The 19,519-nt window shown below is 42.3% G+C and overlaps 1 protein-coding gene across 2 annotated transcripts in view; it reads right to left on the bottom strand.

Moving 5' to 3' along the window:
• Positions 1-1,232: 1,232 nt before the first annotated feature.
• Positions 1,233-19,519, bottom strand: part of LOC126259314 (uncharacterized) — a 37,457-nt gene continuing 19,170 nt past the window's right edge. The window contains exons 4-5 of one of the 2 annotated variants that reach the window (XM_049955991.1): positions 10,757-10,828; positions 1,233-1,833 (exon numbers count right to left, since the gene is read on the bottom strand). In XM_049955991.1, the coding sequence (XP_049811948.1) occupies positions 1,647-1,833; positions 10,757-10,828 (259 nt within the window). In that variant the 3' untranslated portion in view covers positions 1,233-1,646. The remainder of the gene's footprint in view (positions 1,834-10,756; positions 10,829-19,519) is intronic. The other variant, XM_049955993.1, reaches the window with a different exon arrangement.

The raw sequence follows: 19,519 nt of genomic DNA, 5'->3' as shown, positions 1-19,519 counted from the left end.
ATATCAAGTACTCTGGAGTATACTTTTCACCTTGCTTGTTGAACTGCTTTTTCTACCATGATGTAGCTAAGACAGGAAATTTCTTGGAATTGTACCTTTCAGCACTGTAACTATCTGATCTTTCAGGTGAGACTGCTTGAGGTGTATGACCACCAGCCCAGGATAGTTTCAGTATCTTTACTGAGAGTCGTCTGACTTGGTGCCAGCCGTTTTGAGCAGCAGTTTTTCCCATGCCTGCCAACAAACTACAGCCACAAGGTGTATATCACTGTTGCACTGATTCTCCATGTCCCAGATCTACAAACACATGTGCCTAGGCATACATGGGACAGCACATGCACCAACAGTGCAATCTCTGTGTGGTCAGAGAGCCACAGCTGTGCAGGTGCTTGATGTCCCACCACAAAGGGCTGGCTATTGTTTTGGCTTTTGGGCACTTTGATTACAGTACACACACCAAATCAATAATGTGAAATTGAACATCTGGTAGGCCATTTGCCAAGTTGGATGAAATTCCCTACTCTGCCCACACTACTGAAAATTTTTTGATGAAACTTATACGCTTATCCTCAGATCACATACTGTAATTTTCTTTAGTAGTTTCACTGCATTTAAATCAGCCTTTAAATTCTTTCTGCTGTTCCTTACAACATTTTACAAGTATTTCCATAGCAGCCCTCTATTTACTTTATTATTCCCATTATACCCCTTTTGTATATTGCCTCTCATTCCTTACAGCTACATGTAACTGGTAGTTCCTGGAACAATGACCAGTCCCTGTTTAACAATGTATTTGTTACAAATCTGAATGTCATCCATTGCACAACACGCACACACATTTACACACAACTAAGGAGGAAGGATTTAGGTTTAATGTTTCATCATATTAATGATGTCAACATCCCCTTCATATCTTTCTATTGGTGATCAGAAGCATTCAACACTAGTGCATTCTACTAGAATTTTCTACAGGTTTTCACAATTAGACACTGAATAAAAAGTATTAAAATTATGAATACATAAAATGGAAAATAATATTATTACATGATTATATATCTGTATAAATTCTAAGCTGGGCTGAAACAGCACAGTAAGTATATATTTAATTTATACAAAGATCGATGTATGCTTGAAAGAAGATTCAAGTTGCATAAGCTGCACACATTCCCGGCTGCTGAATTTATTTTATCTACAAGCTGTTTGTAAGAGGTAATAAAAACAAGTAAGAAAGATAAGATGCATGCATATATTTCACTCATATTTCAGTCATATTTGTCATACTTACAGAAACTGTCATTTGTTAATCTAAAAAAGCTGCTGCACAACAATTGTACTTTCTGTCTCACAGACTATGTACATGCAAAACAATATTTCAGCAGTCCAAGGTACATCCACTGTTTATATACATATGAACAATTTTTTGCACAGAACAAGTTGGTTTCCAAGATCTGCATTTCAACACTATGATGACAGGTACAATAAATATACTTTAAGAGGAGATTACTTTCTTTCAGATCTTGTCAAAAAAATTCAGTCAGAGCAATGGTCCTTATTCTACTTTTGGCATATAAAACAAAATTGTAATAGGTATAACCAAGGAATGTTTCTGTCAATTTCCACATAGTATTTAGCACAACTGTACCAATCTATTTATTAAGTGCCGACTCATAAATGTCTAATCGTTGTCGATGCAGTTCTGATTCAATCAAATTGCGTGTCTCTTGTTTCTTCTTTCTCTTTTGTGTTGTTTCTGGGGAGTCTGGGCTGGCTAGTTCTCTTTCCACATTATAATAGACAATTGTAGAATCTTGCTCCTTTATTGCTAATGTTATGCTGAAAACAACAGTAAATTTCTATAAATGGTTCTTATTATTTATGAGTCTTTACAGCTAATCGGGGGTCAGACTTTAATGATACCACAGGATTCATCCTCTAACCCACAAAATGTTTCCAACATATTTAGAAGCAATACCATAGCAATAATATTACAAGTTGTAGAGATAAAATATGTTGTGTCAACAAAACTTTACTATGTAATATGTGAACATAGAATTCTATCAACAAATTTGTAACAAAAGTTGACAAAATGTGGACTAGCAACTCTTGAGTGCTGGGCATGGAATTAGATAATTGGTTATCATTACTAATTTTACTTACAAAAATTAAACATACAGGCACTTCTTGCACTCTGACGGACAGGTCATGCAGAGACCTATTTGAAGTAATTTCACATCATACCAAATTAGATATGCCAAATTCCTTAAGGAACTCAACACTTTCAGTGATAACGACTACATCAAGCACAAACTTTTTAAAAATAGAGGTCTCATTTCTGGCCTAAGAGAAGATAATTAAATTATGGATTGGTATATTGTACAGAACTTAGGAATAAAGGTGTATATAATATTGTTTGAGATGGCTTTATAGGCTTGTACAGTTTGCTATTCAGCATGAATGAATTCACTGTTAATTTTTTTTAACAGGATGTTGAGTCTGATCTCGTATGGTATGTACTTCCATCTGATGGGGTGAGAAAAAAATAAACAACTCCAATGACAACTGCATGTCTGAATAAAAATGAAGCATGTCCATATCCTGACTTCTGAGAAACATAGACTTATATACTTTTAAAAAATGGATGGAAAGGGCAAATTGCTACTCAAAGGCAGCTACTCAAACTTGGAAAAAAAATTCCCTGAATATTCCAGGTGGAAGAGGAAGATGGTGTCCAGAATCTCCTGATACATCAATGGTATATTTCCTTTCCTCTCAGCTGAGTTCTAAACTAGCCATAACCAGTAGTTTCACTGCTGTTTTTAAACATCAATAATTTATATGGAATAATATTCATATAATTAACACACTTTGAGATACAAAGTATTAGTGATTTAATAAACTCAATAAAATTCAATTTCAATGATAGGTTAAAACTGCAGAATTCCCAGAGATTTTGTGAAATTCCTGAAATTCCCTGATTTTACTTAAATCCCTAAGAATCACAACCCTGTACTCACCACACAGAGGCGTTAAGGTGCTGACAATGAAAACAAATTCTAATTCGAGGGCCCAGCACAATCAACAGTATGTAATCCTCTCAAGTAATCTACATAGCACACAAGTAAGGCTGACTGGTCAGTAACCATCAATGTAAGTTGGGTCCTGTCCTGTCATAAGCATCAGGATAATGATACTATAGCATCAATGCAAAGGAAATTCACCTCTGGGCCAGATATGATTAAAAAGGTGGAGAAGGTACTATTTGTGATCTGCCTGTAGGTGTTGGATCATTTGATTATGGATCAAGAGACAACCTAGAGTTGTGTTGGGGGACAAGTCATGGGCACGAAGGACATGCAGGCGATGTATGTTTCCTAGCATTCATTCTTTCAATGTTTAAGTAATAAACAGGCCCTTGTGCACAACTGTTCAATGATTTTCTGGGGCATTGTTTGAATAATTGAATAGCTCACTTGTTAGTCTCTGTTTATTACCGCGGTTTCCTTAGTCCACTTAAGGACCAGCCAATGGTGACAAGGCCCATTGGATAATGGGATCACTACATCACTAGCATTGGTAAATGCAGTTGTTACAACTATAAAAACATCATCAACAGGTATAGACGGGAGGACAAGAAAGTGACATTTGAAGTGTAGGTCTGGCAGTTTATCCTCTGGAATGCCTGTTAGTTTGGTGGTAGATGCAATGAGAGTGGCAGGACAACTGAGTAGTGGTCTGTGTCGCAGAGTTACATACACCCAAAAGTAATAAGGTGACTAACTTTGGTGCGCAACTAGTAAGATCAGTGGCCAAGAAGAACCATTTGCTGCACTGAAATGCAACTGTTCGATGAGGAGACCTATATATGAGATTGTCTGGAACAACTGTGCAGATCCCTTTGTACATTGTCTCAGTGTGGTCACATTTCCTATAGAAAGCTTGGTACTGGTAGGACTTCAGCAGTTACCACAAATATAGGTTTCTTGCATGACAATATAGATTGCAAGACAGAATGAAAATGCCAGTTTTAGTTCAAAAAGATAGTACTCCTTATAATTCCACTCAGGTGGGCTAGAGGGATGAAGAGGCTGGAGTAGCGAATCATGTCCCAAAGTCCCCATTCACCATCAATTTCACTGTTAAAATGTCCAGCAACATAGGTTCCGACATCACCAGAATCACCTTTATCTTTGACTCTCTTCTTGACATGTATTTTGAAACTTTTGAGGTTTTCAGAGACAGTGAAGATTTGTCTAATTTAAGATTGGAAATGGAAGAATGGCAGCTCTACAGCTCATAGCCTTAAATTACTTCGGCCGCAGGCCAGCACTGGGCTACGAGTCTGCATGGCTCATGCTGTTCCAGCTGAGGACTGGGAGTCAATCCCCAATGTTGTAAGAAAAGGGATGATAGAAAGGTTGCCTCTGTCTCAGATAGATGTGGTTTTGTAGCATGTGATTACAGGTAGATGTCAACCGTATGGGTAGCAAAGTTTTCCCATGGTGGTTGTGAAACCACTCACCATAATAACAAGTTGATGTTCGTACTTCTTTTTACCGCTGAAGTATTATAATCAATAAAAGGATTTGTATTTTTTAATTGTCCATTCGTTCTTGCAAATGGGACACACTGGTGAATGGGTAGGATGCCTGTCCTGACACGTTGGCACAAACTGTCAAGTTTACTCATGCTCAGTATGACCACAATTGCCACAGGAGGGTTTATTGGGACAATGAGATACACACATACAAAACAAAGGCAATCCGCACAGGTGATGATAGGTAAAGCTTGATGGCACAGCGGTAAACCATGTTCTTCACCTTTTATGGAAGTGTTGTCCTGTTGAATGCTAGAGTAAATGCTCCCACATCAACTCTATTATTCTTCGGCCCCTTCTGGATATGGCAAACCAACTGTACCCCTGGCCATTCTGGGTTGGCACATTGTGCTTCATATGATTTTTGTATCAAGTCTGGGTGAAAAATAAGGCCTTGTGTTTTATTTAAACGTATATGGGGAGTGAAAGAAACTGGAATGTCATCCAAAGTACATGAAAGTATGGTTTAAGACCGAACAGAGTCGGTCATAGAAATGACTCGCCATATGCTCTTCTGCACACTAGGTAGTGTAGTGAGCAAGGCTCTCGATATTGATGCCCTGTTGCTCCTCCTCCCATGGCACAGCGAAGTGTGGAAACACTTTCGGGCTGTACTGTTGGGCATCACAGTGAGAGTTCTAATCTGAAGAAACTGCCTGGCTCCTGCAACTGCCAGTTTGAGAGAGAGTCACTTCATGGCAGGCTGTCCATCCTGGCGTCATCCATTTCAACTAGGGCTCTCTCCACAGCTGCCCCCCAGCCATGGCAACAGCCATGGCGAGTGTTGCTCAAAGTCCCAGTGCCCCAATAGGAATGGGCACCTTCTTCTTGGTAAATGTGGAGGGTTTGTGGCTCAGAAAGTAGTAGTGTGAACCCTGCAAAATCTGGGTAGGAAGTAAAAGAAGTTAAGAAATGTAACAGTCACAAGCATGTGACATGGTAAGACCTTGGTGAGTGCAAGGTTGTCATCAGAAGAGGGGAGTTAGTTAGTTAGTTACGTGTTCCATTGATCAATAGCACGGAAAAACTTTTATGATGTGGAACATGTCTAATGCACAAGAAATGTGCACAGGAAACAAGTTATAGTGTTATACCTAAATATTTCTATTATCTATCCCATTCCCTTAAGTGCCACAAAATGCATATATTACATCTCCAGTTTCATTTACTCATATTCAAGAATTCATCTATGGTATAGAAGGAGTTGTCAAGCAGGTATGATTTCAATTCATTTTTGAAACTATTACTGCCGTCTGTCAGACATTTTATTTCATCTGGTAATTTATCAAAAAGTTTTGTAGCAGCATATTTTACCCCTTTCTGTGCCAAAGATATGTTAAGTAAAGGATAGTGCAGGTCTTTCTTTTTTCTGGTATTGTAATCATGAATGTCGTTGTTGATTTTAAACTGGTCCATGTTGTTGAGAAAAAAATTTCATTACTGAGTAAAAGTACTGTGAAGCAGTTGTAAGAATTCCTAACCTTTTTAAACAGATGTCTACAAGATGTGCGACATTATTCTAACTACTTTCTTTTGAGTAGTGAATACCTTTTGCCTAAGTGTTGAGTTGCCCCAGAATATTATTCCGTATGACATCAGAGAGTGGAAGTATGCAAAGTATGTTAGCTTACTAATTTCTACATCCTCAAAATTGGCAATTATTCTGATTGCAATAGTTGCTAAACCTAGTCGCTTTAGGAGATCCAAAATATGAATTTTCCAATTAAGATTCTCATCTATATGTACACCCAAAAACTTAGTATGCTCTACCCTGGCTGCTGACTTCTTTTGATGTGTTATGTTTATTGAAGGAATTATACTTTTTGCAGCAGAAAATTGGATGTACTGTGTTTTTTCAAAGTTCAGAGCAAGCCCATTTGCAGAAAACCAATTAATAACTTTTCCAAAGACCTTATTTGTATCATTTTTATCGGACTTTCTTTTACTGGATTAATAATTATGCTTGTATCACCAGCAAACAGTGTCAGTTGAGCATCTTGTTTCACATAAGAAGGGAGGGCATTCACATATATCAAGAACATGATTCGAACCTTGTGGAACACCTAATGTAATTTCACCCCAGTTAGATGAAGTGGCAAACTCCTTTGAATCACTTGAAGCATATAAAGAGACTTTTTGCTTCCTGTTCTGTAGATATGACTTAAACCACTCATATGCTGTTCCATTTACATCACAGAATTGTAAATTCTCTAACATAATGTCATGGTTCACACAATCAAATGCTTTGGATAAGTCACAGAATATTCCTACTGGTGACATTTTACTATTTAAGGACTCTATTATGTGGACAGTGAAATTCTATACTGCTGTCTCAGTGGAACAGCATTTCTGAAATCCGAACTGTGATTTACTAAGTATCCCATTACTGTTGAGATGGTTAACCACTCGAGTACATTACTTTCTCAAAGATTTTTGAAAATGCTATAAGCAAGGTTACTGGCTGGTAATTATTGAAATCTGTGATTTCCCCCTTTTTGCAGAGAGGCCTGACAATGGCATATTTTAACCTGTCTGGAAAAATACCCTGGATCAGTAATACGTTACATATGTGACTCAAAACATCAGCTGTAATTGCTCCACATTGTTTTAATAACTTGTTAGAGAAGTCATCTACTCCAACAGAACATTTATTTTTCAAAGATTTAACAATTTACCTTATTTCACAAGAGGTTGTTAGATGAAACTTAATCTGACTAAAATTTTTCAAAACTGACTCTTCCATGTACTGCCTGGCTTTTTCTTGTGAACTTATCTCACCAATTTTTTCTCTTACACTTAAGAAGTGATTGTTAAATACATTGGCTACCTGTGTACTGTTGGTTAAGATGGTTTCATTCTCTTTAACAGTAATACTACCTACCCCAGTGGTTACTTTCCCTGTCTCCCTTCTAACAACATTCCATATTGGTTTGATTTTATTGCTGGAGTTGTTAATTTCTTCTCTAACATACATATTTCTTGATTTCCTTGATTCCCTGGATAGACAGACAGACAAATTTCTTCTCTAACATACATATTTCTTGATTTCCTTGATTCTCTGGACAGGCAGACAGACAGACAGAGAGAGAGAGAGTGAATAGAATAGAAGTAGGTGAGAATAGCAGTACAGAAAACAAGGAGAAAGTGACATACATTCTTGGAAATTAAGTGATTGATATTCAGTCTTTCATAAATTTTTATTTTTTAAGGCACAATCACATGATCATTTCACAATGTCTTAAGTGGTTTTCAACAGGTGGGAGGTCATCTTCAGACTACAGGCACATGCTGCAAATGGTGTCTATTGTGTTAACAGTATTGTTGACAACACAATGGAAACTGCTTGCTGCATGTGACATTAGTTTCTAGACGGCCAGTGGCTGGTCAAAACCACCAGTGTGTCCAATGACACAACGATGTGCCAGCATACTGCTGCAAGTGGCCCTCTTTATGGTGTCTAGCCCTCTTGCTCAGGCTCATGCCATTATACATCTCTTCTCTTATCAACCTTCTTCTCTCTGCTGCTGTACTTGGAACTAAATTCTTTATAGTTCATTTCAGATAAATTCTGCTAGTCTCTGACTCAAAACATCTACAGAAGTCCAACTGTAACAATTAAACAGCTAAAACAAGATGCCCAGATACAGTTAAATTCTTTCTACAGTTTACAAGGTTTCAGTCACTAGCTGTCCTTGATAATTAACACTAGACCTATTAAGTACCAGTATAGCTGAGATGTGTTGCCACACTTCACCTTTTGTTCATTTTATACATGCCTGATTCACATTGATGCACTTTCTTTGCTGCTCCTTGCAGCATTCGTCATGTTGTCTCACTGAGGTGTCCACAACAATCTTCCAGTCTGACATGGCAACTTACAAGACTGCCATACCGACTCACAACTCTTGACTGATTACTGATCACTAGAGACCTTAAAATATGCATACATACATGCACGAAAAATGCTTAAAAATGGATGAAAAGAGTCAAAATAAGAAAGATCCAATAATAAAAAACATGGTAGTTACTGCATCCATTATATCTTAAGAGTCAAACCTGTGCATATCAATTACGAGGAAAAGCGCCGGCCACATGAAAAATCGGTACATTTAGAATGCTGATATCACTCTCTGAATACTTTCTGGTACAGGTTCGGAAGGAGCTCTTCCAGGGATTATTTTCTAAAAATTTGGAAAATGGGGACACACACTGTGTTTCAAGAATTGTTTCTTCTTTGCTATTGTTGTCAGCAACAAGTGAAAGCGATGCAAGTGAGTCGCACTGAAACAATCAGTATGTACAGGACCAACTTTGAGACATATTGCATGTCGAAGGGCACGCTCAAAAACTTTGTAATATTTTATTTAAGAAAAATCAATCATGAATTTTTTTGACAGCATTAACTTTTAATTAATACTATTGGACCAAAGCATCATTTACAATTTATTTCACACGTTTCCGCTATTGTAAACATAAACGACCAAGTTCTCTTCCAAATGTTTCATATTGTACTGTATTGTATTGTATTGTATGTTAACCGGGGGCCTAGAAATGGCGGAGAGGCTCGCCGCAGCTGCAGTGGTCCACAACCCTACAACGGCTACCGCAGTCCACTTCACCCCTCCGCCGCCCCAGATCGGCCTCCAGTGGACCCCCCCCCCCCCCCCCCCCCCCGCTGTCCTAGGGAATGTCTCACACCAGACGAGTGTAACCCCTATGTTTGCGTGGTAGAGTAATGGTGGTGTACGCGTACATGGAGAACTTGTTTGCGCAGCAATCGCCGACATAGTGTGGCTGAGGCGGAATAAGGGGAACCAGCCCACATTCGCTGTGGCATATGGAAAACCGCCTATAAACCATCCACAGACTGGCCGGCTCACCGGACCTCGAAACAAGTCCGCCGAGCGGATTCGTGCCGGGGACCAGGCTCTCCTTCCCACTCCAGAAAGCCGTGCGTTAGACCGCACGGCCAACCGAGCAGGCCGAAATGTTTCGTAGCAAGATTGTATCTTCGATCACTCAAAACGTTTTTGTAAGCAGAAAAGGACCATTCCACATCAACTGAGATAATTGGGCAGTATTTGAATCTGGGTGCTATGTTAGCACCTATCGTTTCTAGTAAAAGTTCACCCATCCCATTAATGAAACTATCAATTTTGCACATGGTTTCAAAGCCTGGGTTATTATTTAAAATGTTTTCAAACTTTTCTTCAAGTTTTCTTGGGAATGCCTCCGGCAATGAGTTCACTAGAATATTTCATTCAACACCAAACCTTGAGTTTCTGGCTTTTTGATACTCACAGTTATATGGGAAACGTAGTGCTAATCACAGATATGTCTTTTTTAATAACAGAATCATTAAAAGCTTCCTTGCACTGGAAAACTGCCAAGGCCTCTGCACTATCGAAGCCATTTACTACCCCTCTAATGGCCTCGAAATGTTCGTTGTAAAACGACACAGCTTTGATCCACATACCCCAATGAGTTACCACTGGTTCGGGAGGTAAAGGCACAATTGGTAGTTTTTCTTTGTACGTCTTCATGTGAGCAGGAGCCTTTAGAAACACTTTCTTTGTGGATGAAATCAGTTTATTTACATTCACAAATGTGGAACGTACTTCTTCAGCAAAGTGATGTGCTCCATGAGCAAAGCACGTCACATGAATCAAATTGGGATAAAATACTCAGAGGGCTTTTCCTGCTTTGATCATATAGAGAGCAGCATCTAATAAATACAAACACCCTTTCATTTGCAGAATATTCTGGAAATATTTTTCTACTACCCTCATTCACTAATCTGGTGCTCATATAATGATTTATGTTTTCAAGTTCTTTACAGGCTGCAGAATAGGAAGAAGAAGACTCTTCTTTTAAAGCACTAACAATTAAATTTGCAACTGAACAGCCACAAGTGTCTGTAATTTCATCAACTGAAATCTAGATAATGCTGTCCTTTAGTTCATTGCATACTTCTTCCAGAACATTTACGTAAACTGTTGGTATGTAATTTTTACGCAATGTTGATTCATCTGGTATATTTTGATTTAAGCAATATTTGTGCAGGAAGCCTTTGAGAATAGGGTTTGTAAGTTTGTGAAGAGGAATATTGCTTGCAATGAATTCTTCACATAGATCTGTGGCAAAACCGACTTTTTTTGTTACCTTTGGACAAATCCCTGCTGCTGCAACTTGCTGTTGTCAGGAGTTGTTGTCATGCTCCTTTCTTCTGCATTCCTGTGATATGAAGACTAGTCTTGATATACTGGTTTATTTGAAACTTTTTTTGAACAAAACGTTTTTCTCACAAACTCAACAATATAAAACAATTCCCTCACATGTAAATGTTCCAGGATGGTCAGCTATCCACAGCATGACATTTCTTTTTTTGGGCGGCATTGTGCACAACACGTTACGCACTACACATTGTAAATATGTTCAACTGTGTACAAGTAAATAGAAAGCTAAACTGAAACAATGGACATGCAACTAAATGATTGTGTAGTTTAACATAACTGTTGCCAACGCATACAGTATGACAGAGGCGGCGATTAACCAGGGGGCGTGAGCACAGGGGCATTGACTCTGTCTTCCTGTTCCTGTTCCTCTTCTGTAATGATTTCGCTAGGCAGTGGCCTCTTAGTTTGCGACTGCACGCAGTTCTACGCCGCGGTCAGTCTGTGAGATATCAAAACTAGATCAAGCTAGAGACTGCCCATCTAAATTTTTGAAATATTGTAAACATACAGAGAAAATATGCATTGTCACTAGTTTTTAGTTAAAATATGCAATAACTGGTGAAAAGGAGCCACATATGCAACATGCAAATGCATATAATCCAGTCTCTACTGACGACTGAACAAATGAGCTTCAGAGGTCCAAGTATTTATGCTGGTTAGCTAATGTCTATACTGTTATCAAGCTGTGGCGATGCATGAATTTGGCCAAGTTTTCAATGATTGTCAGCGCTCTATACCACATCGTGGTGTCCCAATTGTGGCTTCGCATCTTTGCTCTCTGCTTGAGTGTTGTGTAGCAATGGCCCCGTCGTGTTCCTTGCTATTTGCAGTATCTGTTTTCCTGCCTGGTTTACACTATGATTGAAACATTATGCTTGGTTGGTTGGTTGGTTGATTGATTGTGGTCAAAGGGACCAAAAAGCAAGGTCATCTGTCCCTTGCTTCAAATGTGGTCCATTCAGATAGTGTGACATCTCAGAGAAGTCAGAACGATAAAAGGGAAAAGGCTAAAAAACGTAAAAGTGCAGTCATGTCGTCAATGGTAAAACCAAAATGAGGTAAGTCAGCAAGAGAGCGACCCCAACGCTATGCTAGAGGCAGAAAATATCCCACCTCTGAAGCAGTAGAGGCAAGACCTGCTGCGACTTAAAAGCATGCAACAGCTAGAATGTAGAAGTGCATATGGGAAAAGGAGACTAAACAATCCTAAAAAGTGACAAAAACAGAGTAAAAGGGGAAGAAAAAAGGATCTCGGCCATGGAAGGGAGTCGGGAATCTCCAAACACAGCTTACAATGGGAGATACCCCAAAGCTCTCTGTCCTGCCCCATCACCAGAGTGAGAGTAAAAACCTTAAAACTGAGAATAAAAACTACTTTCCCCGAGGAAACCAAGAACCAGTTCAACCATCCGGGAATCGCCAGCCAAAATCAAAGGTAAAGTGATGGGGAATCTGTACTTAGCACGCAGAGCCAAAAGAAGGGGGCAGTCAACCAAAATGTGGGCTACTGACTGGAAAGCTCCACAACCACCAAGTGGGGATGGTTCATCAAGAAAAAGAAAACCATGGGTCAGCCTGGTATGGCCGACGCGGAGACGACACAGTGTGGTCGAGTCCTTTCGGGAGAGGCGAAAGGAAGAACGCCACGGGCCTGGTGTCACCTTAATCGCACGAAGTTTATTAGACAGGGAGGTAGCCTCCCATGAGTTGGCCCACGATTGTGCGAAGTGGGATTTGATGTGAAGCCATAAATCCGCTGCAGGAGGGGTTATAGAAAACGGGGGTAAGTGACTGCTCCCCCAGCAAAACGATCAACAAGCTCATTACCTGGGATACCCACATGGCCAGGGACCCATAGGAAGTCAACAGCACAAGCAGCACGGTGAAGATCAGCGAGATGGTCATAGATGGTAGAGACCAAGGGATGACGCGAAAAACACCGGTCAATAGCCAGAAGGCCACTCATTGAGACCATACACCCCAAGAGGTGTGGGCAAGGAAGCGAAGAACATTAAGTTTTCGGAAACATCCTACCTTCAGAAGTCTGATATGGGGCAGCCAAGTGAGCTTGTTGTCAAAAAGAAGACCCAGGAAACGAAATTGTGGGACCACAGGCAATCGTTGTGCATCGAGATAGAGCTCTGGATCAGGGGGATCGCAGTACGGCGACAGAAGTGGACCACCCGCGATTTGAAAGGAGAGAATTGAAACCCGTGTGAGAGGGTCCATGCAGAGGCACGCCGTATAGCTCACTGGAGCTGCCGCTCTGCAGAGGCCATCGAAGAGGAACTAACCCAAATGCAGAAATCATCCACATACAGAGCAGGGGCGACCAAAGGACCGACAGAGGCCACAAGTCCATCGATAGCAATGAGGAAAAGAAGTACACTCAATACAGAACCCTGTGGGATGCCCATCTCCTGAGTCCGTGGAGAACTGAAAACAGTACCAACCCGAAACCTGAACGACTGATGCAACAGGAACTGGCAGATAAAAATCGGGAGTGGGCCCCGCAGACCCCACTGATGAAGTGTAAGTAAGATGTCATTGCGCCAAGCCATGTCATAGGCCTTGCGAAGGTTAAAAAACACTGCAACCAAATGGCAATGCTGGGAAAAAGCCTGCCGAACTGTAGATTCCAAGCGAAGTAAATGATCGATCGGAGACCGACCCTCTCGGAAGCCACACTGGAAAGGTGACAATAGATCCCGAGATTCGAGAACCCAATTGAGCCGACAGGCTGCCATCCGTTCAAGTAACTTGCAAACAACATTTGTCAGACTAATTGGCCGATAGCTTTCAACAAATAGGGGGTTCTTACCAGGCTTAAGGACAGGAACCACGATGCTATCCCTCCATTGAGAAGGGAAGTCACCCTGGAGCCAAATATGGTTAAACACCTGGAGAAGATGTTGCCGATGTGGAGCAGTGAGATGTTGAAGCAGTTGGTTATGAATGGAGTCCGGGCCAGGGGCCGTATCATGAGAAGAAGAAAGTGTGGAAAGAAATTTCCATTCAGTAAAAGGTTCATTATAAGATTCTGACTGACAAGGGGTAAAACATGAGGCGGAAGCTTCAGCTCGCTGTTTCCGGTGAAGGAAAGCAGCCAGATAGGAGGCCGATTCTGATGCCATTGCAAAATGGGTCACAAGATGTTCCGCAAGAATCAACAGGTCCGTACAAAGACCATCTGGGAGGTGAAGGCCTGGGAGGGTGGACTGCCAATGGCAACCTTGGAGAGAGCGAAGTGTAGCCCATACCCGTGACTTAGGGACAGTAGAACCGAGAGAAGAAACAAAGTGTTCCCATCATATCTGTTTGATTAAATAATGGGCTTTTGCATGAAGGCGTTTAAAGGTAATAAGGTTGGCAACGGATGGGTGCCTCTTAAGGTGTTACAAAGCTCAACGGCAATCACGGATGGCAATGGCAATGGCAATGGCCGTACTCCACCATGGGACTTGCCGGCGTCGAAATGGTCCAGATGAGCGCGGTACAGCAAGGCTAGCACCGCGAACAATCACGTCAGACACGTCACGTAGGACGTCATCAATACAACCTGACAAAGAGGGAGAAAACATGACCCATGCAATCGGCGCGTTGGAAAGACCAACGAGGTAACATGTCCATCGGGCAGCGGGAAGGGAGCAAGAGAATCAATGGGAAATGGTCAATATCACAAAGGTCGTCGTGTGGTGACTAGTGTAATGAAGGAAGGAGGGAGGGAGAAGAAAGAGAAAGATCAATGGCAGAAAAGATACCATGACCAGCACAGAAATGAGTAGGGGAGCCATCATTAAGAAGGCACAAGTCGTGGTCTGTAATAAACTGGTCTATGAGAAGGCCTCGTCTAGTTGGAAATGCACTGCCCCACAAGGGATGATGAGCATTAAAATCCCCGAGAAGGAGGAAGGGAGGAGGAAGTTGCTGAAGAAGGGCAGTTAAGGCAGCAGGTGTAACAGTCCTGTCAGGAGGGAGATAAAGATTGCAAACCGTGACCTCAGAGTCCAGGTGGACCCTAACACCAACCGCTTCCAATGTAGCTTGAAGAGGAATCCACGTGCTAGCAAGGTCTTTACGGACCAACGTACAAACGCCGCCAGAAGCCCGCAGGGGGCCGACCCGATTTCGACAGAAAACACGGAACCCACAGAGGGTCGGTGAGTGATCATCAGTAAAATGAGATTCTTGTAGAACCATACAAGCTGCAGAGTAAGATGAAAAAAGGGATTTCAATTCTGGAAGGTGACTGTAATATCCATTACAATTCCACTGGATGACCACAGAATGATGATTCAAATAGGAGTTGAACAGTCTAAAGCCAGTCATACCGTCGGGTCACCACCCACCACCGACAAGGAGGGGGCGACATCTATGAACAACAGGGCAGAATCTGGTTGTGAAGCCGGGGATGGGATCTCTGGTGACACCGGAGGCTCCTCGTCCCGGGACTTACGTTTCTTCTTCTTTTCTGTTTGAGATTGAGGAGGGCTGTGTGGCATAAAGGAGCCAGCTGCAGCAAGATCGGGAACAGAAAGAGATCGGGCGACCTGGGGGCCAACAGACCGTGGTTCTCGTGGTGGTCGCGTGGCAGCAGACCTTGGGCCTGGAAGGTGCCGGGAAGGGGTATCCTGGGAGGGACGCCCTTGACCGGCAGACGCCGAAGAAGTGGGACACTTCTCCGGATGGGGAGGTGGAGCAGCGCCCAGAGGAGAAAGTGTGGGAGCCGCAGGGGGGGGGGGGGGGGGGAGGAGAGGGGTCTGGGACTGGGGTAAGGAAGGGGGAGGAAGGGTTGAAGATGTAACTAAAGCTTAACTAGACGTCATGGACATGGGGTGAAGATGTGCATACTTCTTACGAGCCTCAGTGTAGGTTAGACAACAAGGGACTTATACTCCTGTATCTTCTTTTCCTTCTTATATACTGGGCAATCTGGTGAACGCGGAGAATGATTGCCATGACAATTTACACACACAGGAGGGGAACACAGGAACTCCCCTCAAGCAGTGGACGTCCACAGCCACCACAGAGAGAGGCCTGCGAACAGTGGGAAGACATGTGTCCAAAATGCAAGCACTTAAAACACCTCATAGGAGGTGGGATGTACAGCTTCACATCACATCAATAAACCATAATTTTTACTTTCTCAGGGAGGGTATCCCCTTCAAAGGCCAGGATAAAGGCACCAGTATCAATACAATTGTCCTTCGGACCTTTCTGAACATGCCGAACAAAGTGAACACCCCGCCGTCCGAGATTGTCCCAAAGCTCCTCATCAGTTTGAAGGATGAGGTCCCTGTAAAAAATCACACCTTGAACCATATTTAGAGACTGGTGGGGGGTAATGGACACAGGAATTGTGCCAAGATGGTTACAGGCACGAAAGGCTGAAGACTTAGCAGCTGAAGCAGTTGTAATCAACAACGAACCCGACCACATCTTGCTCAGGGAGTCCACTTCGCCAAACTTGTCTTCAATATGTTCCACAAAGAATAAAGGTTTGGTATTGGTGAAAGTATCCCCATCAGTCCTGATGCAAACCAGATAGTGGGGGGAAAGGTTTCGCCCCTAGCCGACGGGCCTGACCCTCCTCCCAGGGGGTAGCCATGGAAGGGAAGGCCAAAGGGGCAGGAGAAGCAGCACTAGAAGAATCAGTTCAACGCAGAGAGACGGCCGCAGAAGAATGGCCAGAGTTCTAGACCCGTATGCGTTTCATTTGCATAGCATACGCCCTGATACCACCCACTCCGATCAGGGGCTCTCCTCACAGGCGCCACAGCAAGGGCCATCTGGCACGTCGGCCATTGCCGGGAGTTCCGATGCTCCAGGATGACAAGCAACCACTCCTAGGCTTACATGAGGAGGTCACAGCTCAGGTATCAGAAGTGTGATCCCTGTGTGTTCAGGGGGCTCAACCAAAAGGGTACATAGCGACCCCACCACACGGGCTGGCTACCGTGCTGGCTATGCACCCTAGCATCAGACAACGACGTGAAAGAAAAGGTGGAATGAACTAGGAGGGCACACGTCGGAGACACTAGGTAAGGTGCTCTTCCCCAAATGCTCACACTATGGAAGAGAAATTTAGCAATGGAGGTCAAAAGGAGCAAGGGAGTGCCAAAAGGATGAGGTGATTACGCAACAAAACTAAATTGCAAAACCAACATAACCAGGATAGCGGGGCCAACATAAGCAAAGACACCAAGAGGGAGAGAAGAGAGGGTGAAGGGGAAGGAGCAAGGAGAGGAAAGAAGGAAGGCTGCAATAGCTCGGGGCCCCGTGCTCGCCATGCACGTATCCACAAGAGTTGTGGATCCCCTGGGGGGACTATGCTTGGGCCTGTCTTGACTTGGCTCTGTGATTTCTGGGGAGAAACTTTAAAAATCCCCTGGGGGGGGACTATGCTTGGGCCTGTCTTGACTTGGCTCTGTGAATTCTGGGGAGAAACTTTAAAATTTTTAAGTACCCCAGAATTCTATTCTGCAGTGCAACACTCCCCTCCCCTTTGGTAAATCAGCCCCAAATTTTTCTCAGAATACTTCTGAAACAATCACATTACACATTTTCAAATTGACAGCAATGTTATTTGGATGTTCAAGAGAACTGAACCACAAGGTTTATGTTTTACTCCTCATCCTATGACACTACTGTCTATAATTTCTTCAAGTAGGGGTCGACAGCCACTATGTACTGTCTAAATGATGGAACAATTTTAAACACCATAGGCTGTCAGTTTTATTCCTATAATGCACCATACATCTAACTTACATTACTGGCCAGTTTCAGTGGCAGGACATTTTCAAAATGTATGACATTGGCTGTGTGCATATGTCACATTTCAAAAATTTGTTTAATGTTATATGGGGACGGGTACTTTGCCGTACATATATATGTTGAATGTTACAAATTTAGCCTTCCACATATCAGCTTACAAGCACAGCTTGCAAAAACGTCATGTAAGCAAAAATCTTACTGCCAGCCAGCTTACTAGTCCTCATGTATTCTTTAACAGCATATCATGTACTTTTCTGCACTCATACTTAAACGTAATTTTATGTTTTTTCCTGGCATAGTACAAGATGAACTCTTTCTCAAAATAAAGAAATATCAGTACTGGAACTGATATCGTTTTTTTCAATGCCTTAAATGCCGTTTGACACTTCATCAACTAAACAAATTTTACACCTTTTCTTAATAAATGATTTAATTGTTCTGAGATTTCTGCAAAATGTTTGATTAATTTTATTTAACAGTTACCTAAGCCTAGAGGTGATTGTAGTTGCTTTGTTGTTTGCAATGTCATGAAATCACAGACTGCTGGTACTAACTGGGAATCAATTTTTACATCTTTTCCAGTAATTATGTGTCCAAGGTAGTGCACTTATGTCTGTTCAAAATGGCATTTATCCATGCTAAGCATCAGATGGTCTGTTCGTAGTCTGCTGGATACTACTTCTAAAGTGTTCTTCTATATCTTTTGAGAATACTGTTATGGAGCAGAATAGTAAGGGGTAGAAATTAGAATTTTTTTTATTAAGATTCAATCACACTGCCATAGCCAAACTCAGGCCATGCCAGAGACAGAAGTGGAGGCAGAAGCAGAAAGTGAACCAGTATGTCACAAGTGGTTCAGGTTGTCCATACATTACAGCACTGCCTGCTGAGTGAAGATACGCATTCAGCTGAAAGGAGACTGTCACAGAAAACCAAAGGAAGTGAGAGAAGCATATCCGTTACCTTGTAAGACATGTTGCAAGAAACTCATTCTCTTCCATAACCGCAAACAGAGGAACTGACACAGCAGTTAACAGCCAATTAAGTGAATACAGCAGAATAAGGAGGACACATGCAGTCATTACAAACTGTGCCTTTCATCACAGCCTCACGCTGGCTCCATTTAAATACTCCAGCTCTTGACATGAATTGATCATTGGGATCAATGGCATTCACAATAGCAGCACTCGATTACATGATTATGATACTGTAGTGAATCTACGTCCTAGATGCTCCAGCACAGTCTATGAACTAGCCGAAGGTGCACTTGAGATGATGGGCTTCACCCTACGAACATCATGCTGCTCACCACCTACCATCTATTGATGGTGAAACTGACTGTCTTCTGACAACACCTCATCACAAACACATTGCAAGGTCTGCCAGTACTGGACTTCCAGTCAGGATGTGTCCATGATCCTGTTCAACATCCTGCTGCCTCCCGGTGCTGACGCCTGCCAGAGGTAGGGAGGAGATCAACCAACCACACAACTCCAAACCACAGGTACATCACAGATGGGTCATCAAGGGTCATTGTAGAGTTCGGAGTGGGACCGAGTACACTCCAGCAGCCAGTGCGAGAACCACCTTCCACTGGGCAATGGCCGCACCTGCTCCCTGACAGTCTGCTGCGACACCAGGGTTGCTGACATCTGCTTCTTGGCATGCAACCTCTGAGCTAACTTGATGGACATCAGCCAGAATCCAACACATAGCTGAATGAGCAACAGCTGAGACTGGTGCAGAAGAACAGCAACTTGTAATCGTTTAGAATACAAGACTGAACTCTAATGATGTTTGACTAGTGTCATTGACACTTCACAGGTTGCCCCCATAGCTATCTTGACTTCACCCAGAGGTGTCTCCACTCAGCTCTCTGTAATACTATGATGTCCTCTAAGTACAGCATAAACTT

The sequence above is a fragment of the Schistocerca nitens genome, chromosome 5 (genome assembly GCF_023898315.1).
Source record: "Schistocerca nitens isolate TAMUIC-IGC-003100 chromosome 5, iqSchNite1.1, whole genome shotgun sequence".
In the NCBI taxonomy this organism is placed as follows: Eukaryota; Metazoa; Arthropoda; class Insecta; order Orthoptera; family Acrididae; genus Schistocerca; species Schistocerca nitens.
Note: the sequence above shows the minus strand (reverse complement) of the source record. Positions and strands in the feature narration are given on the sequence as shown.